This window comes from Salmo salar, chromosome 12 (assembly GCF_965601325.2).
Source record: "Salmo salar chromosome 12, fSalSal1, whole genome shotgun sequence".
Classification (NCBI taxonomy): domain Eukaryota; kingdom Metazoa; phylum Chordata; class Actinopteri; order Salmoniformes; family Salmonidae; genus Salmo; species Salmo salar.
The window spans coordinates 79,176,661-79,196,751 of record NC_138302.1 but is presented as its reverse complement, the minus strand read 5'-3'; the positions used below and the strand labels follow the sequence as shown (position 1 = coordinate 79,196,751).

Sequence of the window (20,091 nt, the reverse complement as noted above, 5' to 3'; positions counted from 1 at the left end):
AGAGAATCTTTTCCCCACACACAATGAGAAATATGGTTCAGGATTCAAAGAAAAGTCCAAGGGCTACAGTTGGAGAATTACAGAACTTGGTCGAATCTTGGGGTCACCAAAACTACAATTAGATGCCACCTCCATGGCAATAGGCTATTTAGAAGTGTTGTCATCAAAAAAAGCCTTTATTGAGAGCAATCAATAAATGTAAACACCTGGAGTTTGCTAAACGGAATTGGCACTTTAGCCGACCTCACAAGTGGTGGGTTTGGCCTAGAAAGTAGGAAGCATATGCAGAAAAGAACCTCATGCCTACTGTAAAATATGGTAGTGGATCTTTGATGTTATGGGGCTGTTTTGCTTCCACTGCTTCTGGGGCCCTTGTTAAGGTCAACGACGTCATGAACTCTTCCAAGTACCTGGACATTTTAGTCAAAACACTGGTTGCCTCTGCCATGAGGCTGACACATGGCCGCAAGTGAATCTTCCAGCAAGACAATGACCCCAAGCACACATCAAAATCCCCCCAATTTTTTTTATTATTGACAACAAAATCAACATTTTGTAATGGCCATTTCAGTTTCCGGACTTGAACCAATTTTAGTAGTATAAAATAATCAAATTATTATGATTTTTTTTTGCATACAAAATAACTCAGAATTTGTGTTATTTATTTTAGACAAGTATTTTTTTGCTCATTATTATCATTTTGGAGGTGACTGTTCTGATCGTGTTACATTTGAATGAATGACTTCATCTCACCTATATGCTCTGTCCTGTCTCAGATAACCTGTGCAATGGGCAGTTCCACAAACACCTGCAGGACCTATATGCCCCACTGGTGGTGCGATATGTGGACCTCATGGAGTCATCCATCGCCCAGTCCATCCACAGGGGCTTCGAGAGAGAGTCCTGGGAGCCTGTCAAGTAAGGACACCCCTAATATCAACACCCCATTGACATGGTTACATAGCCCGGATGCTACTGTTTCTGCATTCAAGTTGGCTATAGTAGAAATCGACTGATACCCAGGAAATCATAATGCAGTATAGACATACTGTATAAGTAGATGCAAATATCTTTAGTTTTCAGGCTTTCCTGTTCATGTTAACATAAATATTCTGATAAAGTTTTGGTAATCATGTGTACCATATATTTGTACATGAAATATGTTGATATCCACACATGAAGTATGTCTACTTGTGGGCAATTGTGTAAAAATATATGAGTAAGTATTAACACAATTATTTACTATGTATTTATTTATATTTGTCCATATTGCAGGTAAGACCATCTGAAACTATTTTGTCGGAAACATGTTTCTTGAGTGTTTTGTTTTCCCTAGAGCACGTGTCAAACTCATTCCATGAAGGACCGACCGTCTGCGTGTTTTCACTCCTCCCTTGTACTTGATTGATGAATTAAGGTCACTAATTAGTAAAGAACTCCCCTCACCTGGTTGTCTAGGTCTTAATTGATAGTGGAAAAACCCTGCCCTGGAGTGTTATGGTACCCCTTGTATGAATGACATTGCAGTTTGTTGTCACCATATGTTGAGTTGTCATAAGTCAACTATCTTTTGTCATTAGTCTCTTCATGCTGATAGGACACACTTTACACATTATTTGTCACCATTAGATTTGCCTCTTCAGTTCAATGCAAAGATACCCTTACTTATTTAATTTCAATAACAGATTTTTTTAGTGCTAATTTGCTAGTTTTTTTTGCTAATTTCCTCTCCAATTTTATTTGTTTTCCTTGGCATTGCTTTTATCTAGTTTGTTTCACTTTCCCTTTTAAAACACATCCACATTACCACTGTTACAGGACATTTTTTTCTGTTCTGTTTGTTTCTACACAAGAACCTAACAAGTAATGTGCCTGATTTGAATCTACCAAATGTCAACCTCCAAATGCCCAAAGTAACAAATCTACCGCCAGTTAGCTTCTCAACAATGCCTAGCTTTTCTACACCCAACTGGATTGCAACTACATGTGACTCAGTGTGTATTGAGTCTCTGTTGGAGTCTGAAACATGAAACATGCACATGATATGTTCTTGGCATGAACATATCACATGTCCTCTGGGACGCTGGCCGTCTGGCTGAACTTCTGAAGGTGGACAGCAATATCCAACAGTCTTCATTTCGATGGGGTCAGCTCTGGCCTAAGGGATTTTGCAACAATTTCATTGATTTTAGCGAGTTACAGTTCATATGAGGAAATCAGTCAATTGAATATATTCATTAGGCCCTAATCTATGGAATTCACATGACTGGGAATACAGATATGCATCTTTTGATCACAAATACCTTAAAAAAAAATGGGTCTCACAATGGGCCTCAGGTTCTTGTCATGGTATTTTTGTGCATTCAAATTGCCATCTATAAAATGCAATTGTGTTCGTCATCCGTAGCTTATTACTGCCCATACCCATACCATAACCCCACCCCCACCATGGGGCACTCTGTTCACAACGTTGACATCAGTTAAGAACTCGCCCACACAACACCATACACGTGGTCTGCGGTTGTGAGGCTGGTTGGACGTACTGCCAAATTCCCTAAAATGATGTTGGAGGCGGCTTATGGTAGAGAAATGAACATTCAAATCTCTGGAAACAGCTCTGGTGGACATTCCCGCAGTCAGCATGCCAATTGCACGCTCCCTCAAAACTTAACATCTGTGGAATTGAGTTGTGTGACAAAACTGCACATGTTAGAGTTGCCTTTTATTGTCCCGAGCACAAGGTGCACCTGTGTAATGATCATGCTGTTTAATCATTTTATTGATATACCACACCAGTCAGTTGGATGGATTATCTTGGCAAAGTTGAAATGCTCACTAACAGGGATGCAAACAAATTTGAGCACAACATTTGAGACAAATAACCTTTTTGTGCGTACGGAAAATTTCTGCAAAATTTTATTTCAGTTCATATGGGACCAACATTTTACATGTTGCGTTTTTGATTTTTATTCAGTATAGTTAGCTCACGGCAGCTACTCCACTATAGGTTACAATAAAACTTTGACTGTGGTAAACATTGTAGTCAATTAATCAAATTGAATATATCACATTTTATTCATACAGTAGTTTATAAAACCAAACATGCCTAACTTGCAGAAGTTGGAGAGCTTTGATCAGCCCTTGGTCTCCTGGGGCGTGTCTTTACTGAGGCATGAGCCTCTCAGATACACTCCTACTCTAATACAGAGCATGTTAACTCATTCACCACATGATAATGATCCCCCTTTGTTATCGACGGAATATGACATTTCCCATTTCATTAGTGATTCTGTCAGTTGTAAAACTCCATGTCTACCTGTTAGCTCTGAACGCTCCTCCAGGGGGACCTGGAGGGAGAAAGCGTAAAGATAATTGCAAATCTACAGTATGTTTAGATATGGTGATTAAAAGCACTTATCCTGCACCTTGAGCTACACCTGATACATTATCTATCCCACTTACCAAACCAGAGTGAAACATCTTCAGCACCTACTACTAAAAGTGTGTGTGTGTGTGTGTGTGTGTGTGTGTGTGTGTGTGTGTGTGTGTGTGTGTGTGTGTGTGTGTGTGTGTGTGTGTGTGTGTGTGTGTGAGAACAGACTGAGACCCTGGCTGTCGCCAAGTTTTGGATTCCATGTACCCGGTTTGATACCTTGTAAATAAGCACTCAACAGCCAATGAGATGAAGCGGAAGTCTCGTCCAAAGTAAAAGTTGCCTCTGAAGTAAAACTAATAGCAACCACTTTTCACCTCCATCGTTATTAAAGGAATACATTTTCTGTCAAAGATAGTCCTAAACTAGACGCAGGTTTACTATCCTGTAAATAAGCCAGAAAGACCAAACTCACCTCAAAGGACAACTCTCAAATACTGCATTTACACAAGCACATGGTTGATAATTAGGAAAAAACAGGCTTAGCCAATTCTAAAATATGTAGTTAAACACTGCCAGTGATCTTATGTTCTGTTGCCAGGGCCCCAGTTGTCCCAGTGATCTGATGTTCTGTTGCCAGGGCCCCAGTTGTCCCAGTGATCTGATGTTCTCTTGCCAGGGCCCCAGTTGTCCCAGTGATCTGATGTTCTGTTGCCAGGACCCCAGTTGTCCCAGTGATCTGATGTTCTGTTGCCAGGACCCTAGTTGTCCCAGTGATCTGATGTTCTGTTGCCAGGACCCCAGTTGTCCCAGTGATCTGATGTTCTGTTGCCTGGACCCCAGTTGTCCCAGTGATCTGATGTTCTGTTGCCAGGGCCCCAGTTGTCCCAGTGATCTGATGTTCTGTTGCCAGGGCCCCAGTTGTCCCAGTGATCTGATGTTCTGTTGCCAGGGCCCCAGTTGTCCCAGTGATCTGATGTTCTGTTGCCAGGGCCCCAGTTGTCCCAGTGATCTGATGTTCTGTTGCCAGGGCCCCAGTTGTCCCAGTGATCTGATGTTCTGTTGCCAGGGCCCCAGTTGTCCCAGTGATCTGATGTGTTCTGTTGCCAGGGCCCCAGTTGTCCCAGTGATCTGATGTTCTGTTGCCAGGACCCCAGTTGTCCCAGTGATCTGATGTTCTGTTGCCAGGGCCCCAGTTGTCCCAGTGATCTGATGTTCTGTTGCCTGGACCCCAGTTGCCCCAGTGGTGTTGTTCTACTGGCAGCCATGTTCATGCCAAGGCCCTAGCATGGGGAGTGTGGTTAAAGTAGGCAGTGTTTCGAAATGGAGAACCATCAACGGCTTTTCATTTTTCTCCTACGGCATGTGTTTGAATTGAATGGTGGAAAGACACAAATACATTTTTAAGCTGATTAAAAAACAACAGAATGGAATCATGCAAAATGATACACCATTATTAAACGAGGCCAAACCAAAGCCAGTTTAAAAGTGTTGTTTGTTTCTTTCCATCATATCCCTCTGACCTCCAGTCTGTGGAAGGGAGGACAGATCCCTGTTTACCCTGTGTTGGAGCTCTTACCTATGTGTACTAGCTGTGAGGAGGCCCCAGTGTGGCTGGAGAGAGCAGCTCTCTCTATTTAAATGGTTTAGGGGAAGGGGACAGGGAGTGGGACACAGTCTCCTCCACAGCATCGGAAAGCAACCCCAGAGTTCACTAACTGTCCAACCTACAGTGTGCATGGACCCCTACTCTTTCCCCTGTTCTAATAACCACTCAACTCACTGTGATTTTTGATTGGTCAAATACATATTCATGTCTGTTTATTTTTAACCATACACTGATTGGTACCTTGGAGAACGCAATTCATAGAACCACATTGGCCAGGAACAGGTCGACAATAAAGTGTTTTTCATGAAAAATATTTTAACCCATCAGTAAATGTTAAAAATAACCCAAAGAAATTGAATTCTGAGACCTGGATTTGCCCCATCCTCTTGATGTAGTCTTTTACCCCCCCATGTGTACCCCTGTTAGGTACCAGTGCTATAACCTTTGCCCTGTGATTCCTGTCCAGTAATGGCTCGGGAACGTCAGAGGACCTGTTCTGGAAGCTGGATGCTCTACAGACCTTCATCAGAGACCTGCACTGGCCTGAGGAGGAGTTTGGCAAACACCTGGAGAGCAGGCTGAAACTCATGTCCAGCGACATGATCGAGTCCTGCATCAAACGGTGAGAGGATGGGCCTGAATGAGACACTTACTTACACACAATTACACAAACACATTGTTGGTATGTGTATAGTTTTGCAACCTCTCTCCTTAATCTCCTTGTCTCCAGGACGCGGGTGGCCTTTGAAGCCAAGCTTCAGAAGAGCAGTCGGACCACAGACTTCCGCGTGCCTCAGTCCATCTGCACCATGTTCAACGTGATGGTGGATGCAAAGGCCCAGTCAGCCAAGCTGTGTGCCATGGAGCTGGGACAGGAGGTACAGTAAGCCCCCTACCGACTTCTTTAACTGGTCTTCTATCAGACATACAATACCATCTTATACCAGTCCACCTCCACAGCCTCACACCAACATGCATATTTACACAGTGTTTGAATCAGTGTAAAGTTTTCACCTATTATATTCCAGAGGGAATATAATGTTTATGATTCTATTGATGGCTATGCGATTGCTTTGTCTCCTGATTTAGCTTTTGCTTGAATATGTGATTATGCTGTAGTCGCTGGCTTTTTCACCATCACCATGTCTCTATCTTTCATTTATTTTCTCTATCCTGTGAAAGTTTGTTAGAGATTGGTTAAGCATGGCTAACAATTCAATCGAAATCTCACCCCTGGTTCCCAAATGTATAATTAGCCGTCATTGCAGTCTTCCCCAGTCTTCCAACACTTTTTGTTTTGATTTCATTAACATATGTGTGGATGCTACTGAATATACATAGGGTAGATGTGAGAGTCTTCATATCCGCACAATCTAGAGACAGGTACCAATTACCAGAGCAGAATGAATTAGGCAGAGGTCTTTTTTATGGCTCACGTGGAGACATAAGAATGCTGTCACACTACTGATTAGCATATTGGCCTACTGTGAGACCTGGTAGCAACAAACAAGGGGAGGGAAGAGAGGGAAGCTGGACTTGACATTGTCACTAACATGTTTCTTTCCTTACAGAGACAGTACCATTCCCAAATTGACGCTCTCATAGAGGAGACTGTGAAGGAGATGATCACCTTACTAGTAGCAAAGGTGCTGTTACTGTCTTACTCATATCTGGAAGTGAAATGGCATGAATGTTGTTTTTAATGTGTTGGACTTGCCAGTAACACAACTCACTGTCTGTCAGTTTGTGGTCATTCTAGATAGTGTCCTAGCCAAACTGTCCAGATACGACGAGGGCACTCTCTTCTCCTCCTTCCTCTCTTTCACAGTAAGAATGCACTCCTTCTGTCATTCCCCTCTTTCTCAGTGTACACTGCATACATAACTGGAACCTAATCTTGTAATTATTTTATTCATCATAGGGTAGGAATAGTCATGTTCAAATAATGTCAAGATTTTCCCTCAGTTTTCTCATGATAACACTCCCACTGCAGGAACAGGTTTCCGTAGGTTTCCTGAACATTGTTATAGAAGTCTAATTAACTTTTGAGTACACTTTGCAACTACATTTCCTGGCATGACTGACTTAATGAGCATACTGCAGTCACACACTGAAGCTACACTCACATGAAACAGCTTTTGTAATGAAAGGAAGTTGCACAGTTGGAATCTCAAGTCTTTCCTTTTCACCTATTCTCTCTCTGTCTCATTTCAAGGTGAAAGCTGCCTCAAAGTATGTGGATGTACCTGTAAGTGAAAATAGTGTTGTTATCAGTTCTTGTGTTTCTCTTATCCCAGTCAAAGTGTGTGTGCGTGCATGTGAGTCATTCTTGTATTTGTTTTTGTGCATGCACACGTATCTTGCCATGGTTTTCCATAGAGTCTCAGGACATGTCCAGATGGTTGTCTTTTTTTTGGTTTGGTTGCCATTCATATGGTTATGGGCAGAATCGGCTGGCTAGGCCAGCCATGTGGCACACATTGTGAGTCTCTGTTGTGTTGTGTAACAAAAGCACACCAGGATTCTGCCTCTGGGACAGAACGCTAGCTGTGTTCTGCTTTAAACAGTACCTCAGAGGAGTATCACTTCACTGCCAATCGATCCACATGTCAACAAGGCACTTTTTAAATGAATGCCTTGTCGGTGAATCTGTGATTAGGCCTCTTATGTCCGCGGGCCCAAAGTCCTAGCTTCTGCATGGTAATGGTTGGTTTAATGCACAAAATACAATTACAGTGGAGAAACATACTAATTTGCACCCTTTGGAACCACTCAGGGATGTGTTAACGAACTAAATTCAGTTTACAGTGGCTGATAATTACAAATTCATATTACCTCGTCCACTGGCATGGGAGGATGCGTTTCATATACCGGAGAAGATGCGGGTGTGGGAAAGGCACACACACACACATAAACACGCACATACGTTAACACACATACACACACGCACACACATAAACACACACACAAATTGAGTGTCTTATTTGCAAACTCATTGTCCTGTGTGAATATTTGAGCTGGTATGAGAAATGGCAGCCCTCCTAACAATCTGTTCAGCAGCCTGATCATGTGTTCCTGGCTCCTCTGTTCACTTTGCACTTTCCCAGACTGTTACGGATGATTCTGGGCCAAGTACACATCTCTAATAGGAAGTTCAGTGACAATATCCCATATCTCTGTGTCTATACGCACTGCAAATGAAACACCTCTCCAGAAATGTCAACCATGAACTCAGATTTCTCTGAGATGAAAAGGACAATTTGATAACACTTTAGTGTAATGTTTATTTTAATACCTGTCTGTTTTTCATATGCATGTCTTAAAACTTGACATGACATAACAGTTGATAATAACTTATGTCACTTTGCTGGTCACCATGTTTATTATGGAGTCAACAGAGTTCAGTGCCTTGGTGAGACAATGTATCTGTTTTTCTTTGGCTAATTACTCCTTTTCCCTCTCTTTTTCTCATCTCCCTCTCTCTGTCTCTATGTGGTGTGTCCTGCAGAAGCCTGGGATGGATGTTGCTGACGGTTACGTGACCTTTGTGCGCCATTCTCAGGACATGCTGCGGGATAAGGTCAATGAGGAGGTTTACATAGAAAGGTTATTTGATGTAAGTAACCAATGCCTTCTCCTCCCTTACAGGGGGAGGCTCTCCAAAATGTGATTAAACAGTCTGCTCTGAGGGATAAGTCACATTTTCAACAGCTTTCTGCCTTCTCTTCCACAGCTGTACAAGTAGCGCTCTCTCTCGCTCGTTTGCTCTCTCTCTCTCTCTCTCTCTCGCTCTCTCTCTCTCGCTCTCTCGCTCTCTCTCTCTCTCTTGCTCTCTCTCTCTCGCTCTCTCTCTCTCTCTCTATACACCCCCCTTCCTTTACTTCCAAACCTTCCCTCCGGTCTGAATAGACTATTCTCTACCCTGTGTCTATTCTACTGTAGTGTTATGCGTCTTTTTATGTCTGTTTGTTTGAGACATGCAACACCTTGAGGAGGATTATCTTAAGCAGTGTTCTCTCTCTGTGGGTCAGCAAACAAGGGTTAATCAATTGAAGGCCACACAATACAATGCCTTTCTATAAGATGACTTAATAACATCTTTACATCCCCCTGTCTAGATTCTGTCTTCAGCCGTTAGAATACATTGTGTTCCTCCACTAATTGATTTGTAGGAACAGTAATAATCAAATTTCAAATTTTCAAAATCAAATCAAATTTATTTTTATATAGCCCTTCGTACATCAGCTGATATTCTCAAAGTGCTGTACAGAAACCCAGCCTAAAACCCCAAACAGCAAGCAAAGCATGTGAAAGAAGCACGGTGGCTAGGAAAAACTCCCTAGGAAAAACTCCCTAGAAAGGCCAAAAACCTAGGAAGAAACCTAGAGAGGAACCAGGCTATGAGGGGTGGCCAGTCCTCTTCTGGCTGTGCAGGGTGGATATTAAAACAGAACATGGTCAAAATGTTAAAATGTTAAAATGTTCATAAATGACCAGCATGGTCAAATAATAATAATCATAGTAGTTGTCGAGGGTGCAACAAGCACGTCCGGTGAACAGGTCAGGGTTCCATAGCCGCAGGCAGAACAGTTGAAACTGGAGCAGCAGCACGGCCAGGTGGACTGGGGACAGCAAGGAGTCATCATACCAGGTAGTCCTGAGGCATGGTCCTAGGGCTCAGGTCCTCCGAGAGAAAGACAGAAAGAGAGAAAGAGAGAATTAGAGAGAGCATATTTAAATACACACAGGACACCGGATAAGACAAGAGAAATACTCCAGATGTAACAGACTGACCCTAGCCCCCCGACACATAAACTACTGCAGCATAAATACTGGAGGCTGAGACAGGAGGGATCAGAAGACACTGTGGCCCCATCCGATGATACCCCCGGACAGGGCCAAACAGGCAGGATATAACCCCACCCACTTTGCCAAAGCACAGCCCCCACACCACTAGAGGGATGTCTCCAACCACCAACTTACCGTCCTAAGACAAGGCCGAGTATAGCCCACAACGATCTCCGCCATGGCACAACCCAAGGGGGGGGCGCCAACCCAGACAGGAGACCACGTCAGTGACTCAACCCACTCAAGTGACGCACCCCTCCCATGGACGGCATGGAAGAACACCAGTAGGCCAGTGACTCAGCCTCTGTAAAAGGGTTAGAGGCAGAGAATCCCAGTGGAAAGAGGGGAACCGGCAAGGCAGAGACAGCAAGGGCGGTTCGTTGCTCCAGCCTTTCCGTTCACCTTCACACTCCTGGGCCAGACTATACTTAATCATAGGACCTACTGAAGAGATAAGTCTTCAGTAAAGACTTAAAGGTTGAGACTGAGTCTGCGTCTCTCACATTGGTAGGCAGACCATTCCATAAAAATGGAGCTCTATAGGAGAAAGCCCTACCTCCAGCCGTTTGCTTAGAAATTCTAGGGACAATTAGGAGGCCTGCGTCTTGTGACCGTAGCGTACGTGTAGGTATGTACGGCAGGACCAAATCGGAAAGATAGGTAGGAGCAAGCCCATGTAATGCTTTGTAGGTTAGCAGTAAAACCTTGAAATCAGCCCTTGCCTTAACAGGAAGCCAGTGTAGGGAGGCTAACACTGGAGTAATATGATCAAATTTTTTGGTTCTAGTCAGGATTCTAGCAGCCGTATTTAGCACTAACTGAAGTTTATTTAGTGCTTTATCCGGGTAGCCGGAAAGTAGAGCATTGCAGTAGTCCAGCCTAGAAGTAACAAAAGCATGGATTAATTTTTCTGCGTCATTTTTGGACAGAAAATTTCTGATTTTTGCAATGTTACGTAGATGGAAAAAAGCTGTCCTTGAAACAGTCTTGATATGTTCTTCAAAAGAGAGATCAGGGTCCAGAGTAACGCCGAGGTCCTTCACAGTTTTATTTGAGACGACTGTACAACCATCCAGATTAATTGTCAGATTCAACAGAAGATCTCTTTGTTTCTTGGGACCTAGAACAAGCATCTCTGTTTTGTCCGAGTTTAAAAGTAGAAAGTTTGCAGCCATCCACTTCTTTATGTCTGAAACACAGGCTTCTAGCGAGGGCAATTTTGGGGCTTCACCATGTTTCATTGAAATGTACAGCTGTGTGTCGTCTGCATAGCAGTGAAATTTAACATTATGTTTTCGAATGACATCCCCAAGAGGTAAAATATATAGTGAAAACAATAGTGGTCCTAAAACGGAACCTTGAGGAACACCGAAATTTACAATTGATTTGTCAGAGGACAAACCATTCACAGAGACAAACTGATATCTTTCCGACAGATAAGATCTAAACCAGGCCAGAACTTGTCCATGTAGACCAATTTGGGTTTCCAATCTCTCCAAAAGAATGTGGTGATCGATGGTATCAAAAGCGGCACTAAGATCTAGGAGCACGAGGACAGATGCAGAGCCTCGGTCTGATCAAAAGGTTAGGGTTAGTAGGTTCGGTTATCCTGACCAGTTCTCCCATCACTGCTGATCAGTTCCCTACATTAGACTGTATACAAGACATTTGAAACTGTGTCCAATAAATATTCTTCCTCATAGTAGAGACAAACAGGAAGGAGGGCCTCTGACCCTGGTCTTATTGTAATGAGAGGAGATAGAAAGAATGAAATAACGAAAGAAAGGGACCGAGAGAAATACACTGCGTGCAAAATTATTAGGCAAATTGTATTCCTCTGGATTAATTTTATTGTTGAACAAACACAATGCTCTCAGTCAACCCAAAATGTTATTGAACCTCAAACCTGAATGTTTAACAAAGGAAAAGTGAGTTTTGTCTTTCTCAGGGAAATATATAAGTGTGCACAATTATTAGGCAAGTATTAGTGTGCAGAATTATTAGGCAACTAAATTACAACAATTATTTCTCTCAACTCACTTGTTTATTCTAAATTTTTAGAGTAAGTGTAACAAATAAGTAACACAAAATGACAATTATATAACATTTTTGGCCTTTCAAAAATATTCAGTGACCAATATAGCCACCCTTATTTTCAATAACTGCCATGAGCCTTCCATCCATGGAGTCTGTCAGTTTCTTGATCTGTTCACGATCAATTTTCGCTGAAGCAGCAACCACAGCCTCCCAAATGCTGTTCAAAAAGGTGTATTGTCTTCCATCACTGTAAATCTCACGTTTGAGATGGCCCCCCAAGTTCTCAATTGGATTTAAGTCAGGTGAGGAAGGGGGCCAGGTCATTATTCGGGCATCTTTGAGGCCCTTGCTGGCTAGCCAAGCAGTGGAGTACTTGGATGCATGTGATGGAGTATTGTCCTGCATAAAGATCATGGCCTTCTAGAATGCTGAGGACTTCTTCCTGTACCACTGTTTGACGAAATAATCTTCCAGAAACTGGCAGTAGGTTTGGGAGTTGAGTTTCAGTCCATCTTCAACCCGAAAAGGTACAACTACCTCATCTTCAATGATAGCAGCCCATACCAGTACCCCTCCTTCACCTTGCTGGCACCTGACTCAAAGTGGTGCCCTGTGTCCATTACTGATCCAGCCACGGGCCCATCCATTTGGTCCATCAAGAGTCACTTTCATTTCATCTGTCCATAAAACCTTTGAAAAATCTGTCTTCAGGTATTTCTTTGCCCAATCTTGATGCTTCAACTTGTGAATCTTATTCAGTGGTGGTCTTGTTTCAGTCTTCTTGACCTTGGCCATGTCTCTGAGCACTTGACACCTTGTACTTCTGAACACTCCAGGTAGGTTGCAGTTCTGGAATACGGTGGCACTGGAGGATAATGGGTTCCTGGTAGTTTGACATTTAATTCTTCTCAAGTATTTTGCAGTTAATTTGCGCCTTTTCTTCCCCATGCGTTTTTTTGCGCCCCAGTTGACTATTCGCAACAAAACGTTTGAATGTTCGGTGGTCACATCTCAATAGTTTAGCTATTTAAAGAGTGTCGCGTCCGTCTGAAAGGCATTTCACATTTTTGGCTGCCTAATAATTATGCACACCTTGATATAAGGTGTTATTCACTTTCGCCACACCCTCCCTCATTACACAAATACATATCACCTGAAAATTATTAAATCCAATAAGCATTCAAGTTTATATGGTTTGGAGTTCGAAAATGTGAATAGAAACAATGATAAGATCAGAATACTCACTTGCCTAATAATTGTGCACGCAGTGTATAATGTGTGAGTATTAGAGAGTGAATTGTTGAGGGAGAAATGAGAAAAGAGAACACTGTCTTAACCTAGATGATGTTCCAAGCTATTTCTTACCTAAATAATCCTTTGTGATGCATGTTGAGCAATTTGTCCACTGCTCTTTTCAAGGGAGGACCTCAGATTGCACCTGTGTGTGCATGTGTGCGTGTGTTGCTTTCCTGAAGGCCTTCTGGCATGACCTGGCTTCTCTCTTATCAGTCTTCTCTGAGTGAACGTGTCTCTTCTCCATGTTTGTTTCTCTTGCTGCTTTGACCTGCTGTTTGCCTTGTATCCTCTTCTCTCAGAAGAGCATTTCTTCTCTGATTATAGCAGAGGCCTCAATCTCTCTCTCTCTGTATGTCACTCTCTATCTGTTCTCCCTCTGGCAGTACTGTGGCGTATGAAGGTGTCCTGCTGCACTGCAGGACTCCATTGCTGTTGTCCTTTTCTTGTCGCTCCGCTCAACATGACCAAGGCGTGATACTTCTCTGCTGCTGTTTCTGTGTGTTTAGGCTCAGTGATAAAGAAAAAGCATAAAAACGCCCTTGGTTTTTCTGTGTATTTTCCTTTTCCTTCCAACTCTTTCTTTTTCTCACTTGAACCACAATTCCTTTCAACTTTTCTTTCAGCTTTACTTTCTAAACCTTTCCAAACACATTTTCATCTGTTTCTGTTTCCCCCCATTCTCGCTTAGCTATATATTTTTAAATGAAACTTATCTCTCATGTCAAATTTGTTTCAACACATTATGCCCAGTGGCATGATTCAGAGTCAAATAATCTTCCTGTGTACATCTACTAACATGGCCCATCTCCCTGTAAATTCACCCCATACATACATACATACATACATACATACATACATACATACATACATACATACATACATACATACATACATACATACATACACACATACACACATACATACATACACACACACATACACACATACATACATACATACATACATACATACATACATACATACATACATACACACATACACACATACACACATACATACATACATACATACATACATACATACATACATACATACATACATACATACATACATACATACATACATACATACATACAGTGCATTCAGAAAGTTTTCAGACCCTTTGACTTTTTACGTTTTGTTACGTTACAGCCTTACTCTAAAATGGATTAAATACTTTTTTTCCCTCAGCAAGCTACACACAATACCCCATAATGACAAAGCGAAAACAGGTTTTTAGACATTTTTACAACTGTATTAAAAGTAAAAAACAGATACCTTATTTACATAAGCATTCAAACCCTTTGCTATGAGAATCAAAATTGAGCTCAGGTGCATCCTGTTTCCATTGATCATCCTTGAGATGTTTCTACAACTTGGTGGTAAATTCAATTGATTGGACATGATTTGGAAAGGCCCATAGCTGTCTATGTAAGGTCCCACAGTTGACAGTGCATGTCAGAGCAGAAACCAAGTCATGAGGTCGAAAGGAATTGTCCGTAGAGCTCCGAAACAGGATGGTGTCGAGGTACAAATCTGGGGAAGGGTAACAAAAAATGTCTGCAGCATTGAAGGTCCCCGTGAACACAGTGGCCTCCATCATTCTTAAATGGAAGAAGTTTGGAACCACCAAGACTCTTCCTAGAGCTGGCCGCCCGGCTAAACTGAGCAATTGGGGGAGAAGGGCCTTGGTCAGGGAGGTGACCAAGAACTCGATGGTCACTCTGACAGAGCTCTACAGTTCCTCTGTGGAGAACCTTCCAGAAGGACAACCATCTCTGCAGCACTCCACCAATCAGGTCTTTATGGCAGAGTGGCCAGTCGGAAGCCACTCCTCAGTAAAAAGCACATGGCAGCCCACTTGGAGTTTGCCAAAAGCCACCCAAAGACTCTTAGACCATGAGAAACAAGATTCTCTGGTCTGATGAAATCAAGATTGAACTCTTTGGCCTGAATGCCTAGTGTCACATCTGGAGGAAACCTGACACCATTCCTACAGTGAAGCATGGTGGTGGCAGCAACATGTTGTGTTGATGTTTTTCAGCGGCAGGGACTGGGAGACTAGTCAGGATCGAGGCAAAGATGAACAGAGCAAAGCACAGAGAGATCCTTAATGATCCTACTCCAGAGTGCTCAGGACCTCAACCTGGGGAGAAGATTCACCTTCCAAAAGGCAATGACCCTAAGCACCAGCCAAGACAATGCAGGAGTGGCTTCGGAACAAGTCTCTGAATGTCCTTGAGTGGGCCACTCAGAGCCCGGACTTGAATCCGATCGAACATCTCTGGAGAGACCTGAAAATATCTGTGCAGCAACGCTCCCCATCCAACCTGACAGAGCTTGAGAGGATCTGCAGAGAGGAATGGTAGAGACTCCCCAGATACAGGTGTGCCAAGCTTGTAGTGTCATACCCAAGAAGACTTGAAGCTGTGATCGTTGCCAAAGGTGCTTCAACAAAGTACTGAGTAAAAGTTCTGAATACTTATGTAAATGTCATATTTCAGTTTTACATTTTTTATACATTTGTTAAAATGTATAAAAACCTGTTTTTACTTTGTCATTATGAATTATTTTGTGTAGATTGATAAGGGGGAAAAACTATTTTATACATTTTATAATAAGGCTGTAATGTAACAAAATGTGAAAAAGTCAAGGGGTCTGAATACTTTCCGAATGCACTGTACATACAGTACATACATGCTCCCAAGTGGGTCAGCGGTCTAAGGCACTGCATCTCAGTGCTCGAGGTGTCACTACAGACCCTGGTTCGATTCCAGACTGTATCACATCTGGCCGTGATTGTGAGTCCCATAGAGCGGCGCACAATTGTCCCAGCGTCATCCGGGTTAGGGTTTGGCTGGGGTAGGCAGTCATTGTAAATGAGAATTTGTTCTCAACTGACTTGCCTAGTTAAATAAAGTTTAAATTAAATGTAAACATTTTAAAATACATACATGCACTCAGCTCTCTCCAGGATTCAAGCACCCCTCCCTCAACAACCTCCTTGGCATGCAAACAACACTGAAGGACACATTTTGACAGCACACAAATGCAGGGATGCTGCCAAATCAGAGACTATTGTTTGAATTACTCTACATTGCACTTGGAATAGTTTAATATTGTGAGTATTACAGTCAGGTTTGGCAACATCTCCACATTCGTAAGCTGTCAAAATGAGGGTCAAAGGGTGAGGCTCCCTCAAACTAGTTAGTCTAGGATCAGATCACTTAAAACGAACTGCTTCTTAGACAAAAAAATTCTATCTTCACCGACACCCCCGATCACACTGTATAGAAGGATCCAAAGCACATGGGGATCATACCACTTAGGCTTGATTTGATTGTTTATTTGTTTTGTTCTTTTAATTCCAGGGATAATAATTTATTCTATTAGAAATTACACAGTAGCATGTGCTGTTGTCTGTAAACTACATTTGGATCCTGTCGGACAGAAACTTAATGCTTTACGTTAGTCTTGCTTCAGATGCTATTGCTTTTAAATATTTCGTAGGGTAACATTAGTACTTTCTGGTGCTTACTTCAAATAATTCTGACCAATGCCAAATGCTATGTCAGGGGTTCCCAAACTTCTTTGCTTTGTGACCCACTAATTCAGGTGTCTTTTGAGTTGCAACCCACCGTAAGGGTTAAGCGGTATAAAAACATACAGACCGAAGAATAAGTAAAAAATATAATCTTGTCAGCTGAGAGAAATGATGCAGTTTCAAAGCTAATCTTGTGTAATTCCACACATCCTGCCATGGAGCTGAAAAAAAATGGTGCAATTTTATACATTTTGCCATGGAGCTGAGATAACATTTAGCCGTTTTTAAACTAATGTGTTCTTATGCGCAAACATTATAACAAAATCAATGGAGGATTATTGAAAAATGTATAAATCCATTATCTTTTCTACATACTTTCTATTTGGTTTTAGTCATTTAAATTTACGCAGAAATAATTGTTATATCCCGAAAACGTATTTCCCATCCCGCGACCCACTTGGACTCCTGCCCACTATGTAGTTATTCTTGTTTTGATGAATTATTAAAAATGTTAAGGTAATCATGAAGTTAGTAAAATGGTAATATGTTATTTATCAGACAAAAAAAATGAACAAGTCAACAGCCAACTGTAAAGTTAATTGTAATCAAAATGACTTTATGTTGGCTAAATACTTTCTTACTGGGATATTCCCCCCCCCCCCCCCCCCCCCCCGCCGCCAATCCAGGATATCCATTTTCATATGAAATTGAGTTTCATTTGAGGTGTTTTGATGGCATCCCATAATAGATGGCTGTGAAGATTATCAGGAGACAAGATTTGAATTCTATTTGATAATAATAGAGACAATTTAATAGATGAGGATGTTGACCTTATAAAAGGACCTTTTGGCCTGAACATTATTATTACTTTGTGTCCTGCTGATCATAAGGGGATTACTTTTGAAATCACGCAATGCCTGCAAACTAATATCCCTTATGTACATTTCACACATGCAGACCAAAACCAAATTCTAAATTCTCTCTTCTGTCTTTTGATCTTCCTTTGACCGGTAATGATTTGTGTCCCCACGTTTTCTTAGTAGGATTGGTACCCATTAGAATAGAGCCAACAGACCAAGGAGCCAACAGACCAATCAGAAGGAGCCATTAGAAGGAGCCATTAGAGGAGCCATTAGAAGGAGCCATTAGAAGGAGCCATTACAAGGAGCCAACAGACCAATCAGATGCGTGGTGGGCATGTCTTAGCCCTATAGAGCAGCCATACTCAACAGGGGGAACACCATACTGATCCGGACCCAGAACGGGGTCAATACGGACCATGGGTCCCGACTTAAAAATACAATTAAAATAAATTAAAACAATATTTTTTTGGGGGGGGGACTCAGTCTGGCTTTCAACTTAATGCTGTTGAGAGTTGTAATTGTAGAATGCACAAGGTGCAATTTCAAAATGTTGTAGTACATGGGCAGTTTTCCTCTTATGTCATTCACTGACAGACCTTAGAGCTATTTATAACCTGTCAGAAATGGCCAGATGATTAACTACTAGCCCATTTTAGCTAGATAGGTAAGTTAGGCTAACAACATTTTGTAGTTATGTGCCCAGGGCACTGGTGTTCCCTCTCAGCTTCATGGCAAAATGTGTAGAATTGCAGGAAATTACCTTTAAAACAAAACAACAACAAACATCTCCACCAACAAGATGGGTGTGAACAGTTTGAACAGTTTGGGGTTGCATAGATTGCAAGGTGGGGGTTTGTTACTATGCCAATAAATGACAATACCCATTCGGACCTTTGCCATCTAGGAAATTTGTGTGACTGCACCTTCTCAAATATTAGTTGAGTTGAGTACCCGGTTAGGGTCAGATTTTAGTGTGAGGGGTGTGACTAGGGCCCTTCCTAAGGATCCATTCTAATACCCACCCTCAGCCTTAGACCTGAGCAATGGCTGAGGAGTAACTCCATAAAACGTTCCTTCGGGGAAAATATCTGTTTTCAATTGTTCTCCCCTACCCTAATCCCTTGGGTCTTAATGACATTTAGTCAAGGGTTTAGGTGTGTGTGTGTGTGTGTGTGTGTGTGTGTGTGTGTGTGTGTGTGTGTGTGTGTGTGTGTGTGTGTGTGTGTGTGTGTGTGTGTGTGTGTGTGTGTGTGTGTGTGTGTGTGTGTGTGTGGTGTGCACACGCGCGCGCAGGGGCCAGTTGATCGGAAGGCATACCTTATGTCGCCTCAGGGTTAATTAGAGTGGAGACATGGATTTCTCCAAGACATCATTAGATGTCATATCAGCCACATTAAGGTTGTGTTTAGACAGGCAGCCCAGTTCTGATATTTTTTCCACTAATTGGTCTTTTGACCAATCACATCAAATCTTTTCACATCAGATCTTTTTCAGAGCTGATCTGATTGGTCAATAGACCAATTACTAGAAAAAATATCAGAACTGGGCTGCCTGTGTTAATGCAGCCTAAGGCGATTACATGGATATGGTTCACTTTATTTAAATATGTGTCAGCAGCACTGCCTTTAGCCCAGGGTGCCGTTTGACAACAGACTGACCATATGGGTATACATTAGTGTGTTAAGAAAACAACAACCCCCAAGAAATGAATTAGGAGACATATTAGAAAGTGAATAATGCCTATGTTGTGACATAGATTGGAGAGCAGAGGGGGGGTTTGTAAAACATAACAATATTTGAGGATTTGACCTCTTCTCTGTCAGTAAAGATTGCTGTCTAGGCACAGCTCTATAGCTCAATGTGCAAATGCCAAGAGGGTAAAACAACTTTTTTTTTAATTGTTATTGCATTCAGTGAGAAAAATACTATTTAATTTATGCCATTTTTACATACCCCAATCCAATCTTTCTGTGATTGCTTTAATAATACAATTTTGTTTGTGAAAATTGAGACTTGAACAGGTGTGTGTGTGTGTGTGTGTGTGTGTGTGTGTGTGTGTGTGTGTGTGTGTGTGTGTGTGTGTGTGTGTGTGTGTGTGTGTGTGTGTGTGTGTGTGTGTGTGTTTGTGCGTCCTCACATGTATGTGTGTGTGTCTATGTGAGTGAGTTTTTGTGTGTGGGGAGAGTGATGCGGGTATTATTCAACAGTAATGATTAATCTTGCAGAACTGTTCCTAAAGTACAGATGGCTTTTGTGATGTGCTGTAGGTTTTACAGAGGACAGATTTTTCCAAGCTGCCTAAGCAGCACCAAATTGTATGCAGCGATAAAGAGATGATACTCGCAGTCAGATGGCTAAATTTGTTAAATTTAGGGGCAGGGAAATGGGGAGGGGAAGGGGGAGAGGGAGGGATGAAGCGGGATGAGAGCGAGTTTGTTTTCCTCCTCCTCCTACTACTCTTTCTGGTAGATCTTGAACGAACAGCTGAAGAGATGAAGATTAAAACAGCTGTGCTTAACGT

At 42.1% G+C, this 20,091-nt stretch overlaps 1 protein-coding gene across 3 annotated transcripts in view; it reads left to right on the top strand.

Annotated features, from left to right (window-relative positions):
- Positions 1-20,091, top strand: part of cadpsa (Ca2+-dependent activator protein for secretion a) — a 153,164-nt gene that overhangs the window by 118,110 nt on the left and 14,963 nt on the right. For 2 of the 3 annotated variants that reach the window (XM_014133443.3, XM_014133441.3), the window contains 7 exons: positions 777-918; positions 5,449-5,604; positions 5,713-5,860; positions 6,554-6,628; positions 6,726-6,809; positions 7,198-7,230; positions 8,491-8,598. In XM_014133443.3, the coding sequence (XP_013988918.2) occupies positions 777-918; positions 5,449-5,604; positions 5,713-5,860; positions 6,554-6,628; positions 6,726-6,809; positions 7,198-7,230; positions 8,491-8,598 (746 nt within the window). Of the gene's footprint in view, positions 1-776; positions 919-1,849; positions 1,997-5,448; positions 5,605-5,712; positions 5,861-6,553; positions 6,629-6,725; positions 6,810-7,197; positions 7,231-8,490; positions 8,599-20,091 lie in introns of all 3 variants that reach the window. The other variant, XM_082959316.1, reaches the window with a different exon arrangement.